The sequence below is a fragment of the Leptopilina heterotoma genome, unplaced genomic scaffold (assembly GCF_015476425.1).
Source record: "Leptopilina heterotoma isolate Lh14 unplaced genomic scaffold, ASM1547642v1 Lhet_161, whole genome shotgun sequence".
In the NCBI taxonomy this organism is placed as follows: domain Eukaryota; kingdom Metazoa; phylum Arthropoda; class Insecta; order Hymenoptera; family Figitidae; genus Leptopilina; species Leptopilina heterotoma.
Genome location: NW_025110876.1, coordinates 1,948,966 through 1,975,633, shown reverse-complemented (window position 1 = coordinate 1,975,633; position 26,668 = coordinate 1,948,966). Strand labels below are relative to the sequence as shown.

The following is a 26,668-nucleotide window of genomic DNA, read 5'->3' as shown; positions in this document are numbered from 1 at the left end:
AGCAGTTTAAACTGCATAATTTGAAAGGAAATTTATTGCATTCTTGGCAAAAAGTGAAATCATTTTACCAACCAACAATAAACAGTAAACAGCATTGTTAATGAGTGTATATCTTTATTTTTTTTACCTATAATAAACGAAAGCAGAAAACTTTTTATTCGCTTTGTGCAGAAAAGCCCCCATGTAAGATACAGAATAGTAAAAACAAATAAAGAGGTTGCTTATGTGTTTTTACAATCGTGTTCGTAACTGACTGGTAGTAACACACCATTTGAATGTACATATATATGTATAGAGTCATTCTTATCCTTATCGTTATCGCGTCGCTTTTATCATTTCACATTATCTTCGAAGTTCAAGCCCGCACTTTTCTGACATCAGGGGCTCTTAGATTATTCGACAAACACATACACTCACAAATACATATTAAAAGTAGCACCTGCATAGGTGAATAAAATTTTTCCTGACAATGAACAGTTAATCATTATAGTAGTTTAATTGCATTTGTCTTATCTTCGAAAAAGTAGTAAAAAATATTGGTGTTAATTTTTTACCGCTTAAAATAAATTAAAATTGTTTCAACCGATATTTATATAATATTTAAATATATTCTTCAAAGATGATGAAATTCAAGTGAACTGGTAAACTTTAAGACATTTTTGATTGTATTGTAAAAAAAAGAACAGAATTTAATATTCCTTAGTGTTGCAATTTTTTATATGTGGATTCATATCTTATGTGTAGTTCATTCTTATCGCGAAGAAAAAAAATTGTTGCGGAAAAAATACCTGATTAGTTAAAAATCTATTTATAGATGACCTTTAGATTAGAAGAAGTTGACATCTGTCAGCAAGAATGTTTTAGTAGGGGAACATAGTCTAGGTCGGCCACCTTTTTGACTTTTGTTTATAACTTTTTTTTAAAAATGAATTTGGACAATTGAAGTATATGGTTGGAAAGTTCTGTTTAATAGGAACATTTTTTCTGTACAAAGTAAATTGACAGGTTTAAAAATGAAAAAGTTATAAAGATTTAAAAAAAAAAAAATTTGTAGTCCAGGTTGGCCATTACAGTCAAGGTCGGCCATGTTTAAAATTCAAAGGGCATTAATCGTTAAAAAATAAAATAACATGTTTGGAGTTACGGAAAATTGATTCTTTATTGTTTACAGTTTGTAACTTAATGAAATAACAAAATAATAACAATAAACAATATAAAAAAATAAATATAAATAAAAAAAAGTTTTGCACTAAAATATTAATAAAATTAAATAAAAATATTAATAAGATGATCAATTATATTATGAGTTATACAGAATTGCAGTTTTTGCAAATGAAGTAGCTCGTCCTCATCTTTGCGCATTTTAAACACATAGTGGCCGACCTTGACAGTAAGTAACATTACCGAATTGTTGTAACCATAAAGAAATACGTTTCGGGATTCGATTTTTTACTTTGTTTTCCTTTCAACCATGAGTCCCACAAATTTTCTGCATACTTGCCTTGACGATTCAATTTGTTTTTTATCTTTTATTAATGGTTTTTCACATTATGCACAAAACTTTTTTTGAGCTTTTTTTGTACCGACGTCACAGAAAACACAATTTTCGATTTTCCGAAAATGTAATTGAACAAAAAGTTAGGTTTCACTAAGACAAGCTTCGACAAAAATGCGCGTAGGTGGCGCTAGTGAACTTGACAAAAAAACGCGAGTGGCCTACCTAGACAGTAGGCCAACCTTGACTACATTCCCCTATTTAAAAATTTTTTTTTTTTAATTCAGAAGTTTAACAATATTGCTGACTTTATTTTTTGGTGTTTGAATCAATTTCAACTGAATGTTTTTATTTATTTATTACAGTAAATAATAATAAATTAATAATAATTGTAATAAATAAAGTTATTTATTTGTTTTTTTAAAGACTTCGGTTTTTTTGTCATAAATTATAATAATTGTTAAATTCTTTAATTTTTTTTCAATGTGAACAATTAACAAATACTCTCTGAATTAATTGTTTTCTACTAATGAAAGAGTGCGGATACGTTTACTAGCTGCACTGTAAAAGGAAAGTCTTATTTTAAGGCAGCAAGACAGTTTTAAATTAAGATGCAACATTTTTAAGACAGTCAATGCTGAATTTACGTGATGGATTTTGTATGACTTAACATTGTAGCAGTCAGTGCTGAATTTAAAATAGACCTTAAATTAAGATTTACTTTTTACTGTGCGTGAATATTGATAACAGTTTTGACTAATTTTTAGTAGTAAATTACTAATTCATTTAGTAAGTCGGTTTACTAATTTTAAATAGTTAAAAAAACGACTTAATAATTAATTAGTAGTTTTCTACTAGTAATTAGTAGTTTACTACTAAAAATTAGTAGTTTAGTACAAAAAATTAGAAGTTAACTAATAAAAAATTGTCAAAACTGTTACTTATTCAATTAGTAAACAAATTCGCTCTCTTTAAATAGTAGGAACTTACTAATTCAGATTTAGAGTGCATAATTACAATTTATAATTAAAATAAATTTAAAATTATAATGTTATTAATAATTGTTCAAAAAGAAACAAGACTTTTGATCAATTCGTCGGCTCTCTGCAATAGTTTCTGGAAATGTTGTCTCCTTCAAGAAAATTAAGTTTTATAAAACTTAATATTCTTGAAGGAATTAAGTTTTATAATTTTATAATTATAATAATTATTATATAACTGATTTGAATAATTTATATAATTAGGTATATAATTGAACGTAGTAAAAATTAATTAATAATGATTTTCATTTAAAGGCATTTGAACCATTATGACGTCAGAGTTTGTGCAAAGCATTTGTTCTAAAGCTGTGACGTCATAATAGTTTAAATGCTCTTAATACTACATATTTTATTAAAAATCTTATGATTATCTTATAATTTTAATTTTCAGGTTTACTAGTTTATTTTTTGTTTCAATTAATTTTTATTCTTAACTTGCTTAACAATTTTCTTCAACTATACATTAAATTAGATAAATTTATAAATTATTGTTACCTAATAACTCATTTTAATCGAATTAAATATTATTACTATGTCTCTCGGGATTGTACTGGTCGGTGAGTGATCCCGTAAAGCTCGGGGGAGCGATCCGGCTGGGGTTCCGGCAGGCGGGCGGGCGGCTGGTCTTGGCGTGATGTGAACGGAGGTGTCTTAAACGGCGGCTCCGGAACACCGGGCGACCTTCCGGTAGTATTAGCCTTACTCCTGCAAGCGGGGCTCTGCAGGAGTGGACTTTCTTTTCACTTGCTACTCGTGGGTCTTCAAATGGAGAATCAATTCAACAATTTAAATTTGGGTGATAAAGGGGTCTCGTTGGCTGCGTCTACAACCTCCTTGGAAGTTGTGGATGTGACGGTCTCGAATCCTGAAGTCGTGGGTCAGTCTCCCCCCTCTTCTTTGGCTGCTCCTTCGGGTTCTTCGGGATCTGATGGTAATGTGGTCTTAGGTGGGGGAGGAGATTCGGAGGCTGTGCAAATGGCCCCAATCAGAAGAAAGCGCCTTACCGGTTCTGAAAAGAAACGGTTAAGGAAAGAACGGCTAGCAGCCGGTGTAAACAACTCGGTTTTCTCGGGTGTTGCTACTGGGTCGAAGAGAAAGAGTGGCCAGGATGCATCACCTCTGGAAAAAAAAGAGGGTGTAAACAGGCCAAAGTCGGTCCAACAGAGTACCAGGAGAGAGGGGTACAATGTTGGGCTAACAATGGCACAAAGGACAAATCCTCTAACGATGGTGGTCTATAGCGAGGGCTACCCAGATGTGGCGCTCACTGATGAGCAGTTTGGACTTCTTAGGAAGACCGTTGTGACGCTCACCTGTGAGGAGCCGGTCGAAAGGTGGCCGCGTTTTGAGACTTCCTTCTGCAGAGGAGGAGTCTTTATCTTCATCGCTTCCAACCCGGAGGCTGTGGAATGGCTGACAAAATGTGTGGCCGACCATGAGCCCTGGAAGGGAGCGAGGTTGAAAATTGGTGGGGTTGAGATGCTCCAAAGAATGGTAAAGGCTACTGCGTGGTTCCCGGGAGAAACGGCGGACGCGCGGACGGTCTTGCGACATTTGGAGGCTTTCAACCCCACGTTGAAGACATCGACTTGGCGTTTGCTGAATGTTGATGGGTCTCAGGTGGCGAACAGGGGGGACAAGAGTTTTCTTCTTGTCGCTCAAGTCCCTGAAAGTCAGGCGAGGGCTATAGAGGCCCTCGAATTTAAGCCTCACTATCACTTCGGGCGGATAACCTTTAAGGTAACTGTCCCTGATCGTGACGGCACAAGCAATGTAGAGGAGGGAGAAGAGCAAACATAATTCACTGTTTTCAAACTCTCCGCTATTCAGATTAACTTGCATCATAGCAAAGGCGCCTCATCAGTACTGACGAGGAGCATGGCTAAGTTGCACACAGGCATCTCAATAATCCAAGAACCATGGTTAGTAAGAGGTGTCATTAGGGGGCTTGGTGGGGTTGGTCTAGTTTGTTACAGGGACTGCAGAGCTGCCAAACCCAGAGCGTGCATTCTTACTAAGGGTGTTAACGCAACTCCACTATTGGATCTGTGTTCAGGGGACCTAATGGTGGTGGTAACTAACCTGGAGGGTATAGGTAAGACGGTCGTAGGATCGGCATATTTTCCATATGATAATAAAAATAATCCGCCAATTGAAGTTCGTAGGTTGGTGGACTACTGTATGGAAAAGGGACTTCCTCTGCTGCTGGGCTGCGATGCAAACTCACAACATACGGTGTGGGGGAGCTCAAAGGACAACCAGAGAGGACAGGAGCTACTGGAATATCTAATCGAAACGAATCTAGATATTCTCAACACGGGTTCGACCCCGACTTTTAGCAATGCGATTAGGCAGGAAGTGATTGATATCACTCTCTGCTCCAAAAGCATTGGAAATAAGGTATCCTGAGCCGCCAACAAACCTTCCGCAGGCTGATTACCGGTCTCGGAGGCAATTGGCTAACAGGATTGTGACTGCCGAGAGGATCAGATGGGCCACGGAATCTTTCAGCCCTTACAAGTCTCCGGGTCCTGATGGCGTCTACCCTGTCCTCTTGCAAAGAGCGATAGATGAGGCTGTTGGACCATTGGTAAGACTTGCTAGGGCGAGTCTGACTCTGGGATATGTCCCAGTAGCGTGGAGGGGTACAAAAGTTGTATTCATACCTAAAGCGGGCAAGAACGGTTATACCTCACCGAAGGATTTCCGTCCTATTAGCCTTACATCCTTTATCCTAAAATTAGTTGAAAGGTTGGTGGATAGATATATTCGCAGTGAGATTTTGGAGCGGTTCCCGCTACAAAAGGATCAATATGCGTATAGAGCGGGATGCTCTAAGGAAACAGCTCTGGCTAGAGCAGTAGACCTAATTGATGGGCAACTGCAGAATCAGGGCTTTGCTGTGGGTGTTTTTATGGACATAGAAGGAGCTTTTAGTCAGGCCTCTCCGGAATCCATAAAAAGAGCTATGACAGCTTTTAATATTCCTACAGGAGTGGTTGATTGGACCTGTCATATGTTAAAAAACAGGAACCTCTTATCAACTAAAGGAGACTCAGTCCTGAAAGGGACAGTCAACTCTGGATGCCCCCAAGGAGGTGTTCTTTCACCCTTGCTCTGGTCCTTGGTAGTGGATGAACTACTGAGAATTCTGACCGAAGCAGGATACCATGTAATTGGTTATGCGGATGACATTTTGTTAATCGTTCGCGGTCCCCACCTTGAAGTTATACTCGAAGTGGCCCAAAAAGCGTTAAACCTGGTAGATAAATGGTGTGAGAAGGTGGGTTTATCTGTAAATCCGGGGAAAACGGAAGCGGTTATCTTTACCAGACGGTACAAGTGGAAAGCCTCGTGCTCACTTACGCTGTCTGGAAAAGAGATCAAATACACAGAGCAGGCAAAATATCTAGGAGTAATCCTGGATAGCAAACTGCTCTGGAAAAAGCATTTAGAGGAAAAATGTAAGAAACTTACAGCTGCTCTTTGGCAATGTAGAAGGGCCATTGGTGGTAGCTGGGGTCTCAAACCGGATACACTATTGTGGATCTATGAAGCAATTCTGCTCCCTAGGCTGACCTATGCTTGTGTGGTCTGGTGGGGTAGAGTTGAGCTAAAAACAGCACAAACAGAATTGGAAAGGGTAAGGGGGATGGTACTTAGAGGCATAACGGGGGCGGTGCGTACAACTCCCACTGCTGCCCTTGGTGCCCTCTTGGGGCTAGAACCCTTACACCTTACAATTAAAGCAGCGGCGGTTAAGGCTGCCCTGCGGTTGAGTGGTCCTGTGGGCTGCAGGGAGGTGGGCAGATGGCGTCTCCCAAAGAAATTGGTGAGAATCCCACTTCTAAGTATGATTAGGGACAGAACTGTCCCTTTGTATCTCTTCGACAAAAAGTATAGGATTAATATACCTAGTAGAGAAGATTGGATAAATGGACTGACAAGTATTTCAGCTGACGGTGAAGTCTGGTACACAGATGGATCAAAAGGCGGGAATGGAGTCGGTGCAGGAATCTATCATGTAACCTCCCAAGTGGGACACTCCTTTAAGTTAGGGACCACTGTTACTGTGTTACAAGCCGAAATTGTGGCAATATTTTATGGTGCTGTTGAAGCCTTGAAAAATTGTCACAACAAAGATATTTTTATCCTTTCGGATAGCAAGGCGGCCATTTTCTCCTTGAAACGATACGTATCAACATCACGGCTGGTCGGTGATTGTCATGAATCACTTAACAAACTAGCTGAAACGAACCGCGTTACCCTCCTGTGGATCCCTGGTCACAGTGGATTCGCGGGAAACGATAGGGCGGATGAGCTAGCCAAAGAAGGGGCTAGAAAACAACTTATTGGACCTGAACCTCCCATTGGTGTTTCCAACAAATGCTTGACACTGGAAATTAAACAGTGGATAGCTGCGGAACACCAAAGGGAATGGCAGGTAACTAAGGGCTGTAGACAAGCTAAGGTACTCATGGGAAGTAGTATTAACCCTATGAGGAAAGCGGAATTCCGCAAATTAAATAGAAAAGAGGCAAAGATCATAACGGGGCTATTAACTGGCCATGGTGATCTGCGCTATCATAGGCACAAAATGGGGATCCTAGATGACCCGAAGTGCCGTAGGTGTGGAGAGGAATATGAAACCCCGATACACATCTTGTGTCACTGCCCTGCACTTGTGAAGGAGCGGGAACACATTACGGGCTACTTCTTTCTGGGGGAGACCGTTATCGCTACCAGAAACCTGGCCGAAGTCCTCCTGTTGTGGAAAGGACTTCGGATATAGGGGTGGTTATGGGGAACGTAAAGGGATTACCCAAGCGTTAGTGGCGTTGACCTGCAAGGTCCTAGGTCCACAACCCTCTTCTTAATAATAATATCTTCATTTTTAATACACATTTTATAGATATTTTATTTATTTATTATTTATTTAACAAGTATACGGGACAAGCCCTTTCGTACATAGTACTCTTACAATCTAAAAGTTGAAACCGCAACTTATATTATACAATATTAACTGTGTAATCAACGCTAGGTAGTTTTAACTCAAAAGTCTAAAATAAACCTACGCCATGAAGAGGTGAATCTTAAAAAGTTACTATCAAAAAAAGTCAACAATATTTGACATCGAATTAGCCTCTCTACTTAATGTTGTTACAAAAGAGTGATAACCGTAGTTTGTTCGATGAAAGGACTCCAAAAAGTGTATTTTGAGATTTTCGATACCGGTTCAGTTCAGGTTGTCTAAGAGTCTAAAAAAGGTATTCCTAATGGAATTTTTTTTCTAAAAAAAAGATTTTTGAGCAAGGTTTGATTCAAAAAAATAATTTTTTAATGTTTTTATTTCTAATATTTATTTTCCTAAAATTTTTAAAATTCCATAATTTTTATAAAAGTTAGAAATATGTTAAAAAAAACCGCTGCCAAGTTGTACATTTTTATAATTTTGGTGTTTATTTCATGAACACTTTGCTTCCTCATAGTAATAATAATAATTGAAATATAAGAATTACTTTTTATAAAAGGGTTAAAAATCATTAAATCTTGGTCTAAAAAATGTGTTTTTATATATTCTATAAGATGGTAATAATAGTTTAATAATTACACATAAGTTAATAAACAAGAATGTTGAAAAAAATGATATTTTCCACAATTTTTGATTTTTCAAATACCAATAATTTCATAATTTCTGCCCAAATCAGGTTAAAAAATAGGTCAATCGAAGCGTTTTTTAATGCTCTTCAAGTTGGTAATAATTTTTTAAAGTTACTTTTACATAATTTAAAAAAAATTTTATAAAAGTCTTATTTTTCAAAATTTTTGATTTTTAAAAGTTTAATATCTCCGGTTAATATGGACGAAAAATTTTTAATTAGGGCTCAAAAGATGCGTGTGAAAAAACTCTACAAAACTAAAGAAAAAGATTTATAAGTGTCCTAACATTTTTTTAAGTTATGTCCAAAAAACGTTTTTTTACAAAATGAAAAATGCAAAAAAAAAATAGTTAAATTTCATGAATCGGGCTGAAAATACTCTCTTTTTATGTCCCCCGGGGAGACCTACAATTTAAAAAAATTGAGGCCTTTAGCTCTTTCCCGTTCTGAGATATTGAGGCAAATGAAATGTTAGTACACACACACACACACACACATCGGGACAAATTTTTAAAATCCGTTTTTTGGACTTCGGAGATCAAAATACATCGAAATTTTTTTTTATTTATTTAGAACATTTATACGGGGAGTTCCTGTGCATATATAAAGTACTAAAGTATTAGGCATAATAAAAAAAAATTTATAAATATGTCAAAAAATGACAATCCAAAATTTTGCTAATACAAAGCTTCCTTTATGAGGAAGCAATAAGATAAAGAAATAGAAACTATTTTGCATATTTCTTGTTTCTCAATCACAGTTCTGCTTACAAAATTATAAGTTTCTTTTTGAAAAATTGTATAAAATTACTATTTATCACAATTTGTTATCAAAATTCTGATCTTTGAAAAAAAATAATAATTTGCATCATTTTTAATTATATACCAAAATTTCCAAAATTAATTTATTTACAAAACACTTTTTTAGAAGATTTTAAATATCTTTAGCAAAAAAATCCCTATAATTTCTATATGTTAATTACGATTTTTAAATAGAGTATTTTAAAATTTGTTTACAATATTTTGCATATCTTTTTTATTATAATTTAAGAACGAAATCTCAAGTATTTTTTTTTAAATTAACAAATTTTATTTTTTAATCATAAACCTATGTATTGATCGTCATTACAAAAATTGAATATTGTTGGAAAAAAAATTTTGAAAATTACGTTTATTAGAAAAAGAAATTTTTAGAAAATGATTTTTATGAGAAGAAATAAAATTAGAAAACGACCTTCAGTAGAAAAAAGTTTTTTAGAAATTCATCTTTATAAAAAAATAATTTTTTAGAAAATACGTTTTGAAAAAACTGTATTCGAACCAGGGATAATTTGTTCCAACAAAGCAAGAGTAAAATTAGTAAAAAGTATGGAAAAGACATGGAAAAACTCAGGGAATTTTTCTTCTCAATACTTGTGAGACACCCTGAGTGCTTTTCAAGTTAATTAATGAATTTAAATCAATTATACCGTAATAAAATAAGTAAATGTCTCAGTTAAAATAGAGCTATTGCATTGTAAATACACGCAAAAAAATACCCAAATAAGAAAACTGTAAATACATATCTATAAAAATCCTATTTTCATATAATTTTCAGTGGTGCTTTCAAATTTTTAAAAAAGTTTAAGATTTTATAATTATATCTTTCAAATATATATTTATTAAAATTTATAAAGCAATTAATATTCTACATAAAAATATATTAACACTGTAGTACTTAACTACACATATATTTTATTTACTTTGAATAAATGAAAATTTAATTAATTAACTATTATATACACTGTAAAAAGAAATGTCGTAATTTAGAAGACATTTTTATTGTTTTAGACATAAGAAGTGCCTTAAATTAAGGTCTTTTTGATCAAAATATTATACTGTCTTTTTACAGCATAGTTAACAACATTTTAACAATTTAATTAATTTTTATAAACATTTTAACAATTTTCTTGCAAAAGCTTCTGAATTTTCGGTGCAAGAGAACAGGTTACCCAGGAGTTCAAACACATCAAATTTATAATAGCATCGTTATTTAATTTATTTCTGTGCTTCCTTATCGTGAGAGAACTGCGAGAAAAAAATCTTTCTGCTGATACAGATGTTGCTTGGATACATAATAGATATCGAGCCATTCTTGCTAAATTTGGAAATTGTTTTGAATGACTATGCCACCATTGTAAAATTAAGTTTTCCTCTACTTTCCACCATCTCTTCGTCTTCTGTGTGGCTTGAAGTGCTTTGTCCTGTGGTCTATTTGAAAAATTATTTTTTATAAACAAAGTTTTATTTTTAATTATTTTTAAAAGTAACGATTACATTAAAACAAAAAATAACTTTAAAAGTCAAGATGTTGCTTTTTATTTATTTATTTATTTATTTATAAATGTTGCTCTCATTCAATATTAAAATATTAACATCAGACTTCGAACTCATTTACTAAAGCCAACTATTTACTACTTTTTTATGTTATGATACTATTTGAGTACTATTTAGATTTCAGTCATTGAAAAATACTATTTTTTTAGAATTTCCACTACTTTAAATTAGCTAATTTTAGAAATTAAAAAGCCATTCTTAAAAATTATAATTAAATTCTTTGAAACGATTTAATTACTTTCAAAATTCAATTATTTTCAATATTTAGTATTTTCATAAAATTTCGCAAAATAATTCAATTATTTTTACAAAATTGATAAAATTCATCAAAAATTCAATTATTTTTATAAATAATAAAATTTCCACAGAAATTCAATTAATTTAGAATGGCATTTTTAAAAAAACTTCGAAAAAATCATAAAAATATAATTTCAATTCCTCAAAAAATAAATTATTTTAAAAAAAAGTTTGTTGAAAATTCTCTGGAAGAATTTAATTATTTACAAAAATTCTAATTGAATTCTTTGTAAAATGTTATTTTTAAAAACTTTTCGCAATTGAATGATTTTTAATATCTATTATTTTTATAAAAATTCCAAAATTAATTCAATTATTTAAAACTTTTTTGTGAAAATGTTTGTAAGAATTCAATTCTTTTCATAAATAATAAAAATTTCTTAGGAATTTAATTATTTAAATTAGAATCTGCATAAATTTATTCGAAAGAAATCAATTGTTTAAAACTTTTTATAAAATTCTTTGCAAGAATTAAAGTATTTTTGTAAATATTTAAATTCTTTAAAGAATAAGAAAATTCGTTGCAGGAATTCAATTTATTAGCAGGATAAGAAAGAAGTAAATATTTTAAATGGAAGTTACGAAAAAGTCAGAAAAATAAAAAATATGGAATAGAATTTTTGTCAGTTTTGTAAAGTGTCTAAAACGAGTTTTTTTTGTTCGTCAAGTTAATTTTTTTTATTTTAAAAGCTATTTTTTCTACTCTTTTATTATCGAGTGCGAAGTCTGAAACAAATAAAAATATTAGTTGGAAATTAATTATTTATATCTCATAAATACCTCCGATTTGTAATAAAATTTTTGATAAATATCCTCGAACTTTTTAATCGACGTAGCTGCCATTTCTTTTCCCCACTCGGTTTCATAAAATGACTTGACTTTGAATCTGGGGTCCAAAATTAGGCTAGCGCAGTATACCCAATTACTTTTCTCGTAATGTTATTATTTTATGTAATGTTTTTAATATTTCTCATTTATTGAAACAAAATTTATGCTTATGCAGCTTCAGACCATTTATGTGTCGCAATTTTTACAAGTGAAACTATTTTTAGTAATTTTGGCACATATCGCATCAATATCACAAAAAAATTAATAAAGAACATAAAACATAGTTTCAAACCAATTCATTGTCAATTTATTTCCATAAAAATGGTAAACTGAATTTAAAAATATAAAAAACAGGCAGTCCACTTATGGTTATAAACAGTGGTCCACTCATGGTGACATGCAACTTTTTATGGCAGCCACCACAATTTTTTTTGAGTCAAAATTATCACTTAATTAAACTAATACACTGTAAAAACAAAGTCTTCCTTTAAGCCAGAAATTTGTCTTTTTTCAAGGTGTAAACGGAAGTAGACCATATTGGCTGAATGTCAGTAATGATTAGAAGTTTAAAAAGAATACTCCCCAATTGATACAAGTGAGGTGTTAAATGAACTGAAATTCAACTGTAAGCTAGTAAGAAGGCTAAAATTCAGCCAAACCATCTAGCTAAATTTCAGCCTTCTTACAAGCTTACAGTTGAATTTCAGTTTATTTAACACCTTACTTGTATCAATTGGGGAGTCTTCCGTTTACACCTTGAAAAAAGACAAATTTCGAGCTTAAAGGCGGTGTCAAAGTCGATGCGATTTTTCCATTGAAGCTCAATGCAAAAATCCAATCGACTTTGACACCGCCTTAAAGAAAGACTTTGTTTTTACAGTGTATGTTCATATTCTTGAATTTTATTAAAATAAACATATGTCACATTTAATTTCTTATAACAAACAACAATTATTAAAACTATCAGTGGAAATTTCTCTCTTTAAGATAAAGAATTAAATGCTAATGCACATATATATTAGGTGAAATTAAGATTATAAAATGTTTATAAACTTGTTTATAATCGAATTAAAATATTAACATACTAATAAAACTAAACTTTCTGTCTAAGATTCACCAATTATAAATATAATTTATGGACTTATATATTATTAATAAAACACGAGTCAAAAGTAAACCGGCGACGCGACGCGCTATTCAGACTTTTCACGTTTGCAAATTGCGTCCCTTGTGACGTCACAATCAACTTTTTCAGCCTCGCCAGACTTACAGTCAGCTGTTAGCGTACCTTATTAGAAGTTAATTTCATCCAACTTTTTATTAATACCATTGGATCTGAAATTAAGTCCAGTGTATTACAAATAAATTACAAACTGATTTTTATTTAAGTAAGAGTACAACTAACTTTAATTTTCAGTTAGTTTTTATGATTAAATAAAGTTGATAGCTTAAGATAAGTCAAAAATTAAAACTAGCCACCATTAAATTTAAGACTTGGTTTTTACTGTGTACCTACAATGAATTTCAATGTCCAAAGTAGTAGGAAAAAAATAAGTTACCTTTTAAAACTTAAATTTTACACTACTTTTATACTTCCGAATCACTTTACTCTTTGTAAGAGCGACTTCTTTTTTGGTTTGTGTTCTTAAAAATGCATTACATCAAACGATAACGTATATGATTATCGCGGAACTTAATTTCTTACGGTTTCTAGGTGCGGTGCTGCTATTCGCACTATTTATTTTACGTTTCCACTGTCAGATAACTTAAAAGCTTAGGCGGTCCACTCAAGGTGACATTACCCTATTTATACCTTATAATATAGAGAAGATTTTCCAAAAAGTCCCGAAATGGGCCTGATGTGTTAAATGAGTTTTAAAACATTTTCAAAAATCACTTGCAAGCATCACAGTGGGATTTTTTTACAATTAACTTTTTTAAACTGTCTACAGCGTAGACTCTTTAATTTAAAACAAAGAACACTCAAATATATTAAAAATTATACGCTGTAGACAGTTTTAAAAAGTTAATTGTAAAAAAATTCCACTGTGAAGCTTGCAAGTGATTTTTGAAAATGTTTTAAAAACTCATTTCACATCAGGCCCATTTCGGGACTTTTTGGAAAATCTTCTCTATATTATAAGGTATAAATAAATTTAAAATACAAAAAATTGGACAAGTGCGAGTTGTACTCGCACTGCAATGGCGGGTTCCGTACACAAATATTAAAACAATACTTGCAACATTTATCGGTAATTGGTAGAATTAAAATAAACAATTAAAAAAATATATTAAAATCATTTGATAAAAAAAATGACTAAAAAAATTAAAGTGTTGTATATCAAATATTGTTAAAAATAATAAGTGAAGGAACAAAATTTTCAAAATTAGTTCCTCTACTTATTATTGTTTACAATATTAGATATACAACACTTTAATTTTTTTTTACTTCTTTTTTTTATCAAATAATTTTAATATATTTTTTAAATTGTTTATTTTAAATCTACCAATTACCGATAAATGTTGCAAGTATTGTTTTAATATCTGTGTACGGAACCCGCCATTGCACTTGTCCAATTTTTTTTTATTTTTAGTTAAAAAATTAAAGTCAGAAAGCAATCTCTCATTTATTCTCTTAAAATTTCACTCTTTCATAAAATATTTAATGCCACGTGTTTAAACTAAAAAAAATTAAAATTTTTTTTTTTTTGAAAAAAAAATTAAAAAAAATTTTTTTTTGATTTTTTTTCAAAAAGTTTCTTAAATAAATTTTTTGTCGTCAGACTGTAATAATACACTACGATACCAATTTTCAGCTCATTAGGTCAAATAATGTAAAAATTGGGAAAAAAAATGTTGTTTTTTAAATTTTTTAGTTTTTCCTTGACAACGCTATGGCCATCATTACATATCAAGTTCTCTATATTTTTCCTGTAATATTCGAGTAAAAATACACCAGCATGCAAAATTTCAGCTCTCTGTGTCGAATATTTTAGAAGTTAAGGGGGGGGGGAATGGTCACTTTTTATGCATTTTTGGCCAAAAATCTTGTTATTTCCTTGACAACGCTATGCCCATCACGTCCAATCACATTCGCTATATTTTTCCTGTAATCTACGAGTGAAAATACATATCTGGACCAAATTTGAGCTCTTTAGGTCAAATAGTTTAGTCGCTAGGGGGGGGACACGATTTGGCTACGGACACAAGAGTCTCACCAATAGGGTTCCGCCGTTACACCGTAGGTGTACGAAACCCTAAAAAATAAAAAAAATCCGGCCCAAAATTAAAAAAAATTAATTTGTTTATAAAAAAAAATTTTTTAATAAAAAATTTAAAAAAAAAATTTTGTTTACATTTTTTAAAATTTGAAAGAAAACTACAACTTTCATTTTTTGACAACTTTTTCCTAAACTCAATATTTTCGGACTTATAAGCTACTGAATATAGGTCTGCAATTAGAAGTCCAAAATTTCGAAAATTCATAACTCGAAAATTTGGACAATTAAACAAAAATAAAAAAATACGTATCTGTTTTTTTCGGTACAGAATAGAAAAAAAAATATTTTTGGCGAATTTTAAGAGGTCGACTAAAATCTCACGTGGAATTGCCCATATGTATATAATATTAAACGTGTCAACGACGCGCGTGCGATTCTGATAAGATTACTATAAACGATAGTGAATCTCACTTATCATTCCTCGGCCAGCGAACGCTCGATAAAAGCATGTTCGTGCGATTCCGATTATCCGCGCTTGTTTATACGCGCTCGTGACAAAAGCATACTCTGCTCGCGTGTGCGCTACTGTCTCTCTAATTCAGAAGTTTGTTTCAGAGTGAATGTTCATTCAGTCGAAAAGTGTGTACATATATATTTATATTTACATGTGTGTGTTTTTGTTTTCGTCCTTTTTGGTGTTGGAAAAAGTGATTAAATATTTTAATTTCTTCTATGTAAATAATACAGTGTGATTCTTCTTTAAATTATTATACATACTCTCTCCAAATTTGAATTAGTAAAAATGTTTACTGATTCAGTGACTGACTTTTTGCTTTTCTATTAGTAAATTTTACTAATAAATTAGCAGAAATTATTATTATTAGTAAAATTTACTAATTTAAAAGGAAAAAGTCAGTCACTAATTCAAATTTATAGAATTAAATAACTATCAGAAAACTTATAATTTATATTAAGGGCAGGTGGGAGAAAAAATGGTTTCGTGATCGACGTCTCATTTAATAATTTTGAGAGGAAATTATTTTATTAACGATTGAAAGTGGAGTAATGAAGCAGTTTTCTTAGTTCAGCCGCGGCCACTAGCTCGAATTGGCGCCACCTTCTTGACCACTGACACATAGATCTACTTATCTGTGTGCTCGCCGCCATATTGTCCGTCACTTTCGCCAAAAATTCAACTTTCTAACTTTCTTTTTCAATACTTATTTCAAATTATTTAAAAGTTAGACAACACGCGGGAAACCACTTTTTTCGAGAAATATTTCCCACATGCCCTTAATTGAAAAATTATTCGAAACATTTTATTCCAAGTTTAAATTATTCGGGTCTTTATGTATTCTTATAGGATGTTTAGATTCGAATACAATTTTGCACGGGTTTTATAGTAATCCAAATGGTTTTTTTGATTTTTTATTTATTTTATAATTCGAGATTTTATTTATTTGGAAAAACAATTTTGCATTCGGAGCCAATTTCAAAGGTACACGGAGAAAATTTTATCTGTAGCCATTACAGAACTGTCACGGTACTGTTCGGACGAAATGCCACGAACAATAATGGTTAAATAAAATTACCTATTAATAAAGACGGAATAAAAATGAAAAAAATTATGATCGTACCCTTATTCAATACAGATCTGTTTTGTAAAATAAGAAACCGGTGACACCTGCGCAGAAAAGGCACAGGCGTGCCCCGTTCACAACAGTTCTGTAATCATAACGGATCAGAACTGTAATTCTGATTTCATAAAGTAAAAAATAAAAATTATTTTCTTCGCATTTACTCACACATTTGTACCATTTTGGCATACAACCACGTTCAAATTTTGTTCACATTCTCACTTCACACATACATTTTAATTTTGCTCGCTTATATATACATATATTCCTGACACTAACCTAAACTAACGCAGTATCAAGACATAAACGAACTATACTATTACATTCGCTATATTAAGTATATTCCGAACTGCTCTTATATACTAACTTCTCAAATTCTTTTGCTCTTGCGAGAAACGTAATACATAATAAGAAGTTTGTCAATTTAATGAAACTTTAACTTTAAGAATTAATTAAAGTTTTTAAAAAATCAATTATGATCAGGGTCAATTCTATATATGACAAGAAAGTAGTAATTTACTAATATTCTTAAAATTAGTTATTTTATTTTATAATAATAAATTTGAATTTACACAAATTTTTTAATTATATTTAATAAAACTAGGTATTATATATTTCGAAAAATTTTCTATTTATTTGTAATTATTAAAGTTTTAATTTCTTTTATTTTCACAGTATTTTAACATATAAATCTATATCTTTTAAATTAATAATTTATTGTCAATAAAAAATTAATAACTTAAAAAAATTAAATATTAATAATTTATGTTCATTTGAATTATTTATATGCTTTTATAAATAATTAAATTCAAATTATTTATTAATTCAGGACATTTTATAATGCATATAAAAATGGATATAAGTTTGTAAATTTTTTGTTACAAATTTTATTTGCGAAGAAAATTATTACATTAAATTAAAATATAAAAATTACAGGATTACTTAAGCCCAAATTTTATTTATGTAATTAAAATCGTCCTGTAATTTAGTGAAATAAGAAATTTCGCCAACTTCAACATTTTTTAAATTTAATTCTACCCATTCAAAGCAATCTTTATTTATTATTTTAAATGCATGATAATGCTCATCGAAATAATAATCGCAAAGGTGTTTTGTAATTATTTTGCAGTCATTTTCAGTTAAAAAAATTGTTTCGACAATGTGGAATTCAGGTCCTTCTGGTTAGAGGAGAACGGGGCGAGGCAGCCAATTGCTTCTTATTTCTGCATAATTTTTTCAAATCGTGCGCTATTGATAATGTAGACTGCTTATAGTAGTTTACTTTAGTTGCTAACAGATAGGCATTATTGCTGCAGTAGTTTAGCAATGACAGTATCATTTATGAAAACAGACTTTTTGGATGTAACTTTTCTAAGAGTTATTTTGGTGATTTTAGTTAATAGAGTTACACGAATAAAATTCTCGTAAAGTGATTTTTAATGCAGAATTTAGTCCTGAAGACGATGGTGTTAATAGAATTGCGATATCTTTAATATTACGGGTTTTGTGGATGTTTTCTTAAAAAAGTACTCGTGGGGTTAGGCAGCCAACACTAAACTTTTCGTCTTTTTGTGTTGATTTTATTGGTTCTTCTAAATGTTTTCTCTTTTTTTCCTACTCCAATACATTTTAAACTTAACATTGAATTTTTTAAACCATTTTTTTAAAATAACAAATTTATATTTCCTTAAAATGTTAAATTGAATTTAATTAATGTTATTATTATAATATTATTTAAATGTAAATTTTTTAATTTTACTAACAAAATAAAAGTAAGTTAAGGACAACTACCTTGTTATGTTTCACTAATTTTAACTTTAAGTTGTGTTTTTTTAACTATTAAAATAGTTGGCCGCCTCACCCCACGTTTTTTCAAATATGCCAAAATGTGGTCCTTTGGGAAAAGGGTTGTAGAAATTTTTAAGTGCAACCTACGTCAAAATGTTCTATGGCGTTTTTTTAGCCAGTAAGACAAGCTTTCTAACGCGATATTAAAATTGAAAAAACCTATTTAAATAACTGCCTCGCAAACCAAAATGTGCCATCTTGGCTGCCTCGCCCCGTTCTTCTCTACTATACGATTTACTACAGTATTACGTAATTACTATACTCTTTGACGTCAGGCGCACACGTAAACACACCACTAAGGCACCACATTTAACAACTCTACAAGTAAGTTCTGTAATCGCTTACCATTCGAACCTTACTAAGAACGAAACTTAAATTCGAAAGCAAAGTACAGTAGGCTTCGTGACATGTTACAGATGCGTTCTGTAATTTAAGCAGATCTATTTTGAAAAGTAGTAGAACTGCTCTGTAGCTGTAACAAAAGTGGTCTAAAATGGTCGTTTCGTCCGAGCAGTACAGAAAAGTTTTGTAACCGCTATAAATAAAATTTTCTCCGTGTATTTTTTCGTAATTTGTGAATAATTTTGTGAAGATATTTTTATTAAAATGCAACTTTAATGCTAATTTACAAATAATTTCTTGCAAATGAAAAAAGTGTCAACAATTTTTATATATTTTGTACAAGTTTTTGTCTAGGAGAGACTGGGGCGCAAATTTTAACTGTCAAAACAGTTAAAATTCATTATCTTTCGAACGGAAATAGTTAGAGCATTGCAATTTTAATTATAGAAGTAATTATTATTATTATTTTAATTATAGAAATAATTGTCCTGAGTTATATGACATTCTGTTCATTTTTGTGGTGTCCATATTTAAAGTTTGTTTACACCCTACTTTTGAAAATTTTTTCGTAAAAGAAAATATCAACTTTGAAGTATATTTTTTTAATTTATTCTCATCGCGATTTTTTAGGTCCTTATTTGGGTCCCCTGAAGAGATACCTAAAGGTATTTGCTAAGTATCTTTAGTCAGACTGTTTATATTTGTTGTTAAAGCCAAAAATGTACGAAATGTTAAATAATGGGTAGGGCGAAAAGTTAAATGTACACTACCGTCCACGAGTATCAGGACGATTACACACGACTCTATGGAAAAACATGCCATCACTTTTTCAATCATATCTCTGAAATAAAAGGAGATACAAAAAAAATTAAATACGGTTAGAAAGATGATTAAATTTTGCGTAAAATAAGCTGTCTTTGAATTCATTTCGTTAACTGTTTTTTAAGTTGTAGAGTGTGGAAGAAAAAAAAGTTATCTTTGCTCATTTTTGTCTCTTGACTTCAACTTTTTAAAAAATCTAGAAAAATTTAGATAAAATTTTTCTAAAAACACATAAATCTGCGTCTTCGATTCATCATTAAAAGTGTGAAGCCGTGTTGCGACCGATCGGTACATTGAAATTCAACTGGGACGACTCGATTCTGGCTTCGCGCAGGTGCGAATGGGAGAGAAAACAGGGACGGATTTATGCTGGGGAATAATAAAATAATAATAATGTTTCACGAGTAATATAAAGAAACTCGAAAGTTCATCGTTCCCCCGTATGAATTCGTCCCTGTTTTCTCTCTCATTCGCTGCCGCGCGAAGTCAGAATCGAGTCCTCACAGTTGAATTTCAATGCACCAATCGGTCGAAACACGGCTTCACATTTTTAATGATAAATCGAAGACGGATTAACCTTTTTTAATTTTCGAAGGCTTATTTTAAAGCTAAAATTCTAACGCAGATTTATCCCGAGTCGAACTTTTAGACCTGCTTACCTCCTAGTAAGTATAATTTAATCCTAACCTGCACCTAACAAACCCTTGGTGTTTTTTTCCTCCTGCGTAAGTTCTATTTAACTCTGGCAACTCCTTTTTAAGTCCTAATTGAACCTTAAACCCTGTATTGCTTCTACTACATTCTTACAATAGCAAATGTTACACGCGGAACGAGATATGCAACTTATTATTGTTATGCAAATTACAAAATTTTTATTTTGAAAATTTCACGAAAGAATTCAATTATTTTCTAAAATTTTAATAAATCCTTCGAAAAAATTCGATTATTTTTATAAATAGTAAAATACTTCGCAAGAATTCAATTAATTTTATAAATAGTAAAATTCTTTGCAGGAATTCAATTATTTTCAAAACAATTTTAATTGAATTCCTTAGATGAATTCAAATATTTTTAAATATTTTCATAAATTGCAATTAATTTCTTAAACTTTAATAAATTCTTCGAAATAATTCAACTATTTTTATAAATACTAAAATTCTTTGCAGGAATTAAATAATCATTAATTCAATTAAAATAAAATTAAACGAAAGAATTTAATTATTTTTAAAAATTTCCATAAAATTTAATTTCAACAAGAATTTAAAATTCTCTAAAAACAATTTAATTATTCTCAAAATATTTTTAAAAAATTCTATATAAAAATTAAATTACTAGATATCTCAATGAAATTTTTAAATATATTCGTCAAAAGAATTGAAAGAATATTATTTCCAAAAAGTAATTCAATTATTTTGAATATACTTAATTTTAATAAAATTCTTTAAAGAAATTCAATTATTTTCGAAACAACTTTAATTGAATTTTTCGAAAAAATTTCATGATTTTTAAATATTTCTATAAAATTCTTCATAACAATTTAATTATTTCTTAAAATTTTAATAAATTCTTTGAAACCTTTCAATTATTTTGATAAATAGTAAAGTTCTTCGCAAGAAATCAATTATTAATATATTATTAATATATATATATATATATATATATATTATATATATATATATATATATTAGGGTGGGCTGAAAATATTTTTTTTATATTTTTTAAAGACCTTAGGCTTTAAAGGCTTCTATTTGGTGCTAAAAGAGCGTAGAAAAAATCCCTGCTAAAATAATTTAAATTTTTCATGAGCGCATAGGTGGAAAAATAAAAAATATTATTAAAAATCACTCTTTTTTAAATAAACATTTCTTATTAAATTGAGTATTCCTTAGCATTATATATGATAAATGAGTTCATACAAATACCATTTACACAAAGATCGAAGAAATTTGAAAAGAAAAATATAATTTTTCCCCCTAATAATTTTTTAAATTTAGTCATAATGTTAAGTTCGAACGTTTGCGCCATTTTCTATAGCTTAATAACATATTTACTATTTTTTTAGAATACTAGTAAATAACAATGTTATAAGGAGAAAAAATATTTTTATATTTATAGATAGGTACGCGACTTTTAGTATTTCGTAAAAATATCAAAAATAATGATTTTTTTAATTTTTTTTCGTCTGCGCTTACAAAAAATTTAAATTTTTCTATCCGGAATTTTTTCTATGATTTTTTAGCATTAAATAGAAGCTTTTAAAGCCCGCGGCCTTTAAAAAAAAAGAAAAAAAATTTTTTCGGCCCACCCTAATATATATATATATATATATATATATATATATATATATATATATATATTATTAATTCTTCTTCATAAAATGCAATTGCTTTCGAAATTTTCAATTAAAATTATTAAAGAAACTCCATTAGTTTAAAATTGAAAATATTTGAAAAGAAAAATTAAAAACAAAAATGTAAACAACAACTAACTTCAAACTGCGAGTAGGTTACCGAAACATGTACTTTTTTATTATTAATTTATAAATATTATTATTTTTAACTGAAATGTTTTGACATTTTTTTTTAATAATAAAAATATTAATTTATGAATGTTTAAAGTAGGTTATTATTATTAAACAATATATTTATTTGCTGTAGTGTATTAGTGTCAATAAATGCTTTATTGAATCACCAAAACCAATAACTCAACAAGTCACTGAAAATAAAGCGTCTGTGTTCAGTTAGGTTCCGTAGCATAGTGGTTAGGGCGTTAGTTTCGTAGTCCGTAGTTCGTAGGTTTTAGGTTCAAGTCTCGCGTGCGTTAGATTTTATTTATTTCGTAGGTTTGCGTTTATTCCGATTTTTCTGTATTGTATAGTTATAAGTATGCAATTTAATGATTATATACACCGTTAAATAATTTAATTAACAAATATTTAATTTAAAGATTTTTTTTTATATATAAATGGATATGTATTAATCCTCACATATATACTAACATTATTTATGAATTCGCTATTGGTCACGATTAAATTAAAAAAAAGTAAAAATCATTAAATAATAATGCCATTTATTAATAATTAAAGTTATTATAAAAATTAGTTAAAAATGATCTCCAATATGCTATGAGCGAGAGGAACGAATTCTGTAAGTAAGGGTCAAGCAGTATTTAATAAGGTTCTAGGAACACCTGCTTTACTCCTTTTACCATCTAAATTTGTCGCTAACCAGGGGTTTGCAGAACCTTCTGATTACCTATCAGAGTTAACTTGCAATGCGTATTTGACGCAAAATTTAATCAGCTTTCTGACCGTATTCAAGTTGTTTTTGTACCTTATTTTATTTCCGAGATATGAATGAAAAAGTGATGGCATTTTTTTTCTTAGAGTCGCGTGTAATCGTCCTGATACTCGTGGACGGTAGTGTATTTTTACATGTTGTTAAAAATGTTTTTCATAACGCGGTGCTAAAAAGGGCACTTTTTTGCACCTTGTTATGAAAATTATCGTTCGTAACTAGTGCTATAGCAGTTGCCAATTTTTGAACGAGCACTTTGTTTGTTCCAAAAAAAGTGCTCGTTCAATAATAAGCAACTGCTCGAACTCGTTACGAAATATACTATTTTACATTTTTCGTTTTTTTGGGTTTATTTGTTTAAAAATTATTAATTTAAAATTTTTTTTTTGAAATTTTAATTTATTAACTTTATAACTGTTCTAAAGCTTTTGATAAATAAACACAGATCTTTTATTAACTAAATTACTTGTTTACGTATACTTTAACTTATCTACTACTAGCCATTTAACATTTCGCTCCAGCGAAAATTTTTTTTATTGAAAGTTGTAGAGGACAAGTTGCCCTACAATATTGATATATAAATATTTGCATCTAAGCGGATTATATTGTCTAAAAAAATCATTTATCCAAAATTTAACCTTTCGCCCCAGTCCCCCCTACTTAAAGAAATATTATTTATTAAATAAATATTTTTATTATGAAGCAATTTATTTGAGAATTTGCGTGCAATTTATAGTGTTTTAAAGCAGTTTTATTTATTTATTTGTTTATTTATTTACAATAAAGAGGGTAATAATTTTTTTATTGATTTTATTCTAGTTTTTATTTATTAAAAAAAATTTATTCTGATGCAATTCAATATTTTTTTGCGTGGAATTAGAATGTTTCAAAGTACACTGAGAGAAAAGAAGGCACACTGCTGTTCATTTGGAGGTTGTGTATCGCAATTCAAATGAACAGCAGTGTATCTTCTTTTCTCTCAGTGTAATTTTTATCAATTTTTTTCTAACTCAATATTTTTATTAATTGAGGGCTCGGATCGAAGAACGGACGCTTCGCAATGTTCTGTGCGTTTACAAGCGTCGGTTCTTCGATCCAAGCCCTCAATTTTAAAGAAATGTTTTGATTAAAATACACTTTCAAAGATAATTTACAAAGATTTGTAGCGATTCAAAAATTTGTCACCATTATTCTTTATTTTCGTGGAATTTATAGCATAATTTAATACAATTACACTTTTTTTCTGATCTTTATTTTCTTTTTTAATTTTTATTCTGATGCAATTACAATATTAGTTTACGAGAAATTTAAAGTGATTCAAAAAAGTTATTATCAATTTTTTTTATTTTTCTAATTCAAATTTTTATTAAGGTCATTTGAACCATTATTACGTCACTGTTTTAAAACACATGCTTCGCACAAATTGTGACATACTATTGGTTCAAATGCCCTTAATTTGAAAAAAATTTTCATTTTAATATTTAAGCTTATTTAATTGCAAATTTAAATACGAAATTAATAATAATTTTCAAAAATTTCATATGGATTTTAATATCTTTTTTCTTTATTTTAAAAATAAATTTTCATTTTAATGCAATTTCATTTGAAATCTACAACGAATTTATGTATTTTAAAAAAAGTTTCATCGATTTTGTAAACTTTTTTTTATTGTTATTTTTTGTCCAGAAAATTTTGTTGTTTTTTTTACAGATTTTTTATAAATAAACATTAGGCAATTATTACCTATTAATTATATAAAAGTCTAAACACTATAAACTTTTTTTTACTATATGCAGAAAAAAAAGAATTTTATTAATTTTTTAATAATATTGAGTTAAACTTAAAGGAGGAACCACATTAGACGTCTGAAAAAATCGATTTTTTCTTTTTTGCATAAATTGTTAGTTAAGGTATTCAAAAATAGGCTGAAAAAGTTTTTAGAGCAAAATTCGACGTCCTTGATGTACTGGTGATGAATGGAACGCGTTTCAGTTTACCGTAGATTAGTAAAATAGGCGTAGCACTTTTGAGACCAAGGAGAGTAAAAAGGCTCGAAAAGAGGAATTTTTAGACTTACATGCTACTTATACAGCAGATGAAGGGATATGTACACTGAAAAAATGTTAGGCCGTTGGCTGTACTGGTTCCGAAACAACAAGTTCCCCTTTCAACCAGCACGTCAGACGTCCTTTTTCAAGACAGTAGACATACTTCTTCAGCGCATGCGTTGTTCTGTGGTTTAGGGAAATAGTGGGAAATAGCTATCAGCACGGCGGTTGAACTGAAAAAGTAAGTCTACTGTCAAGAAAAAGGACGTCTGACGTGCTGGTCAGAAGGAAAACACTTGTTCTGGCGTTTTAAGAGAACCAGTACAGCCAACGGCCTAAAACTCTTTCAGTGTATAGTGCTGGAATAGCGATTCAAGTCCCGTGTGGAAATTGCCCGACTTCGCCTTATTTAAAGAAGGGCACTGATGAGGATTTAGTGAGGCCAACCACACTAATAATGTCCAGATAGGTGATAATAGGGCACTGACTAGAATGCCTTCTTTTTCAAAATAGGAAAATCTAGCTGGATCTATTTATGCCCTTATTAAATATTTCAATCAGGCTCTGACTAGAATGCCCTTTTTGTCTGAACAAGGAAATCTATCTGGTATCTATTTATGCCCCTATTAGGTATTTTAATTAATTTTCAATTTCATTGACAAATCCCAATTTCTAAATAAGAAGCAACGAAATTATCAGAAAAATAGTTCTAAACGCATATTAAAATACTATTTAAAGTTTAGAAACTATTTGAGCAAAAATATTTACGATTTTAAAAATTCGAAATATTGCACTTTTTCTCACAAGCGCTAAAGAAATGTTCTGTTAGTATATAAGGACGATGATATAGTAGATTCATAGCGTGCGAGTTAGTGTTAGTTATGCGTTAGTGTTAGTGTTAAGTTAGTGATAGGTTGATTGGTCAAAACAGTATTGATAACATGTGTGTTTGTTCAGTGACTTGTTCAGTATTACTGGCGCAATATTACGTCTGTCCAAAATTTTTGCTTATGTATTTAGAAAAACTAATGAGGCGCTAAAGAGGCCCTCTAGTTAAATCCCCACATTGTGCTTTTCTATTCAGGCAGTGACAAGGCAATCTAGTTAGAACCTCTCTATCTTTCCACATCATCACCTGATATTTCAAGCGTGACGAAATTAGACGGGTCCTGACTAATTTTCCTAGTTTGCGCCTCACTAAACGAAAGGGCGTCTATTCAGGGCCTTACGAAGTCCTATTTTCAATTTCTACACGGGGTGTAATCACTTTAAAAAATGTTGTTTGTATAATTATCAATTTTATGATACTTTCTTTCAAATGCGTTTTTCTTAAAATAGGATTTTTGAAATTGCCGTGCAGTGTAGCTCAAAAAGTTATTGACCGATTTTAAAATGAAAAATTGGAAATTGTTCGTTATTAAATTTATTATTAGGTGAACTAAACTGGAAAATAAAAAAAAATTTAGTACCTTTTTTTAAATAAAAAAGTTGCAAAAAACTTGAAAAAAAATAGGCAAAAAAACGAATATTTTTTTAAAAGTAGTGTAAATTTTTGAATTTTTAATATTTTCACTTAGAAGTTAGTTCACTTAATAATAAAATATTTATAAAATGTTAATAAACTTGATTTTTTGCTTACGGACAAAATTTGTGGGCTCAGGACTGCACGGCAGTCATGAACTCCGGCGGAGCAGCTCTATATTCAATAGCTCCCAATTTGAAAGATTTTTTATATAACCGCTTAAAAAAATATTAGTTA

At 30.3% G+C, this 26,668-nt stretch overlaps 1 protein-coding gene across 1 annotated transcript; it reads left to right on the top strand.

Moving 5' to 3' along the window:
* The first annotated feature begins 4,413 nt into the window (after positions 1-4,413).
* On the top strand, positions 4,414-7,327 carry LOC122498935. Its single transcript, XM_043606936.1, has 2 exons — positions 4,414-4,855; positions 4,923-7,327. Exons 1-2 carry the CDS (start codon positions 4,414-4,416, stop codon positions 7,325-7,327), a joined length of 2,847 nt encoding a protein of 948 aa, XP_043462871.1.
* The last annotated feature ends 19,341 nt before the right edge of the window (positions 7,328-26,668 follow it).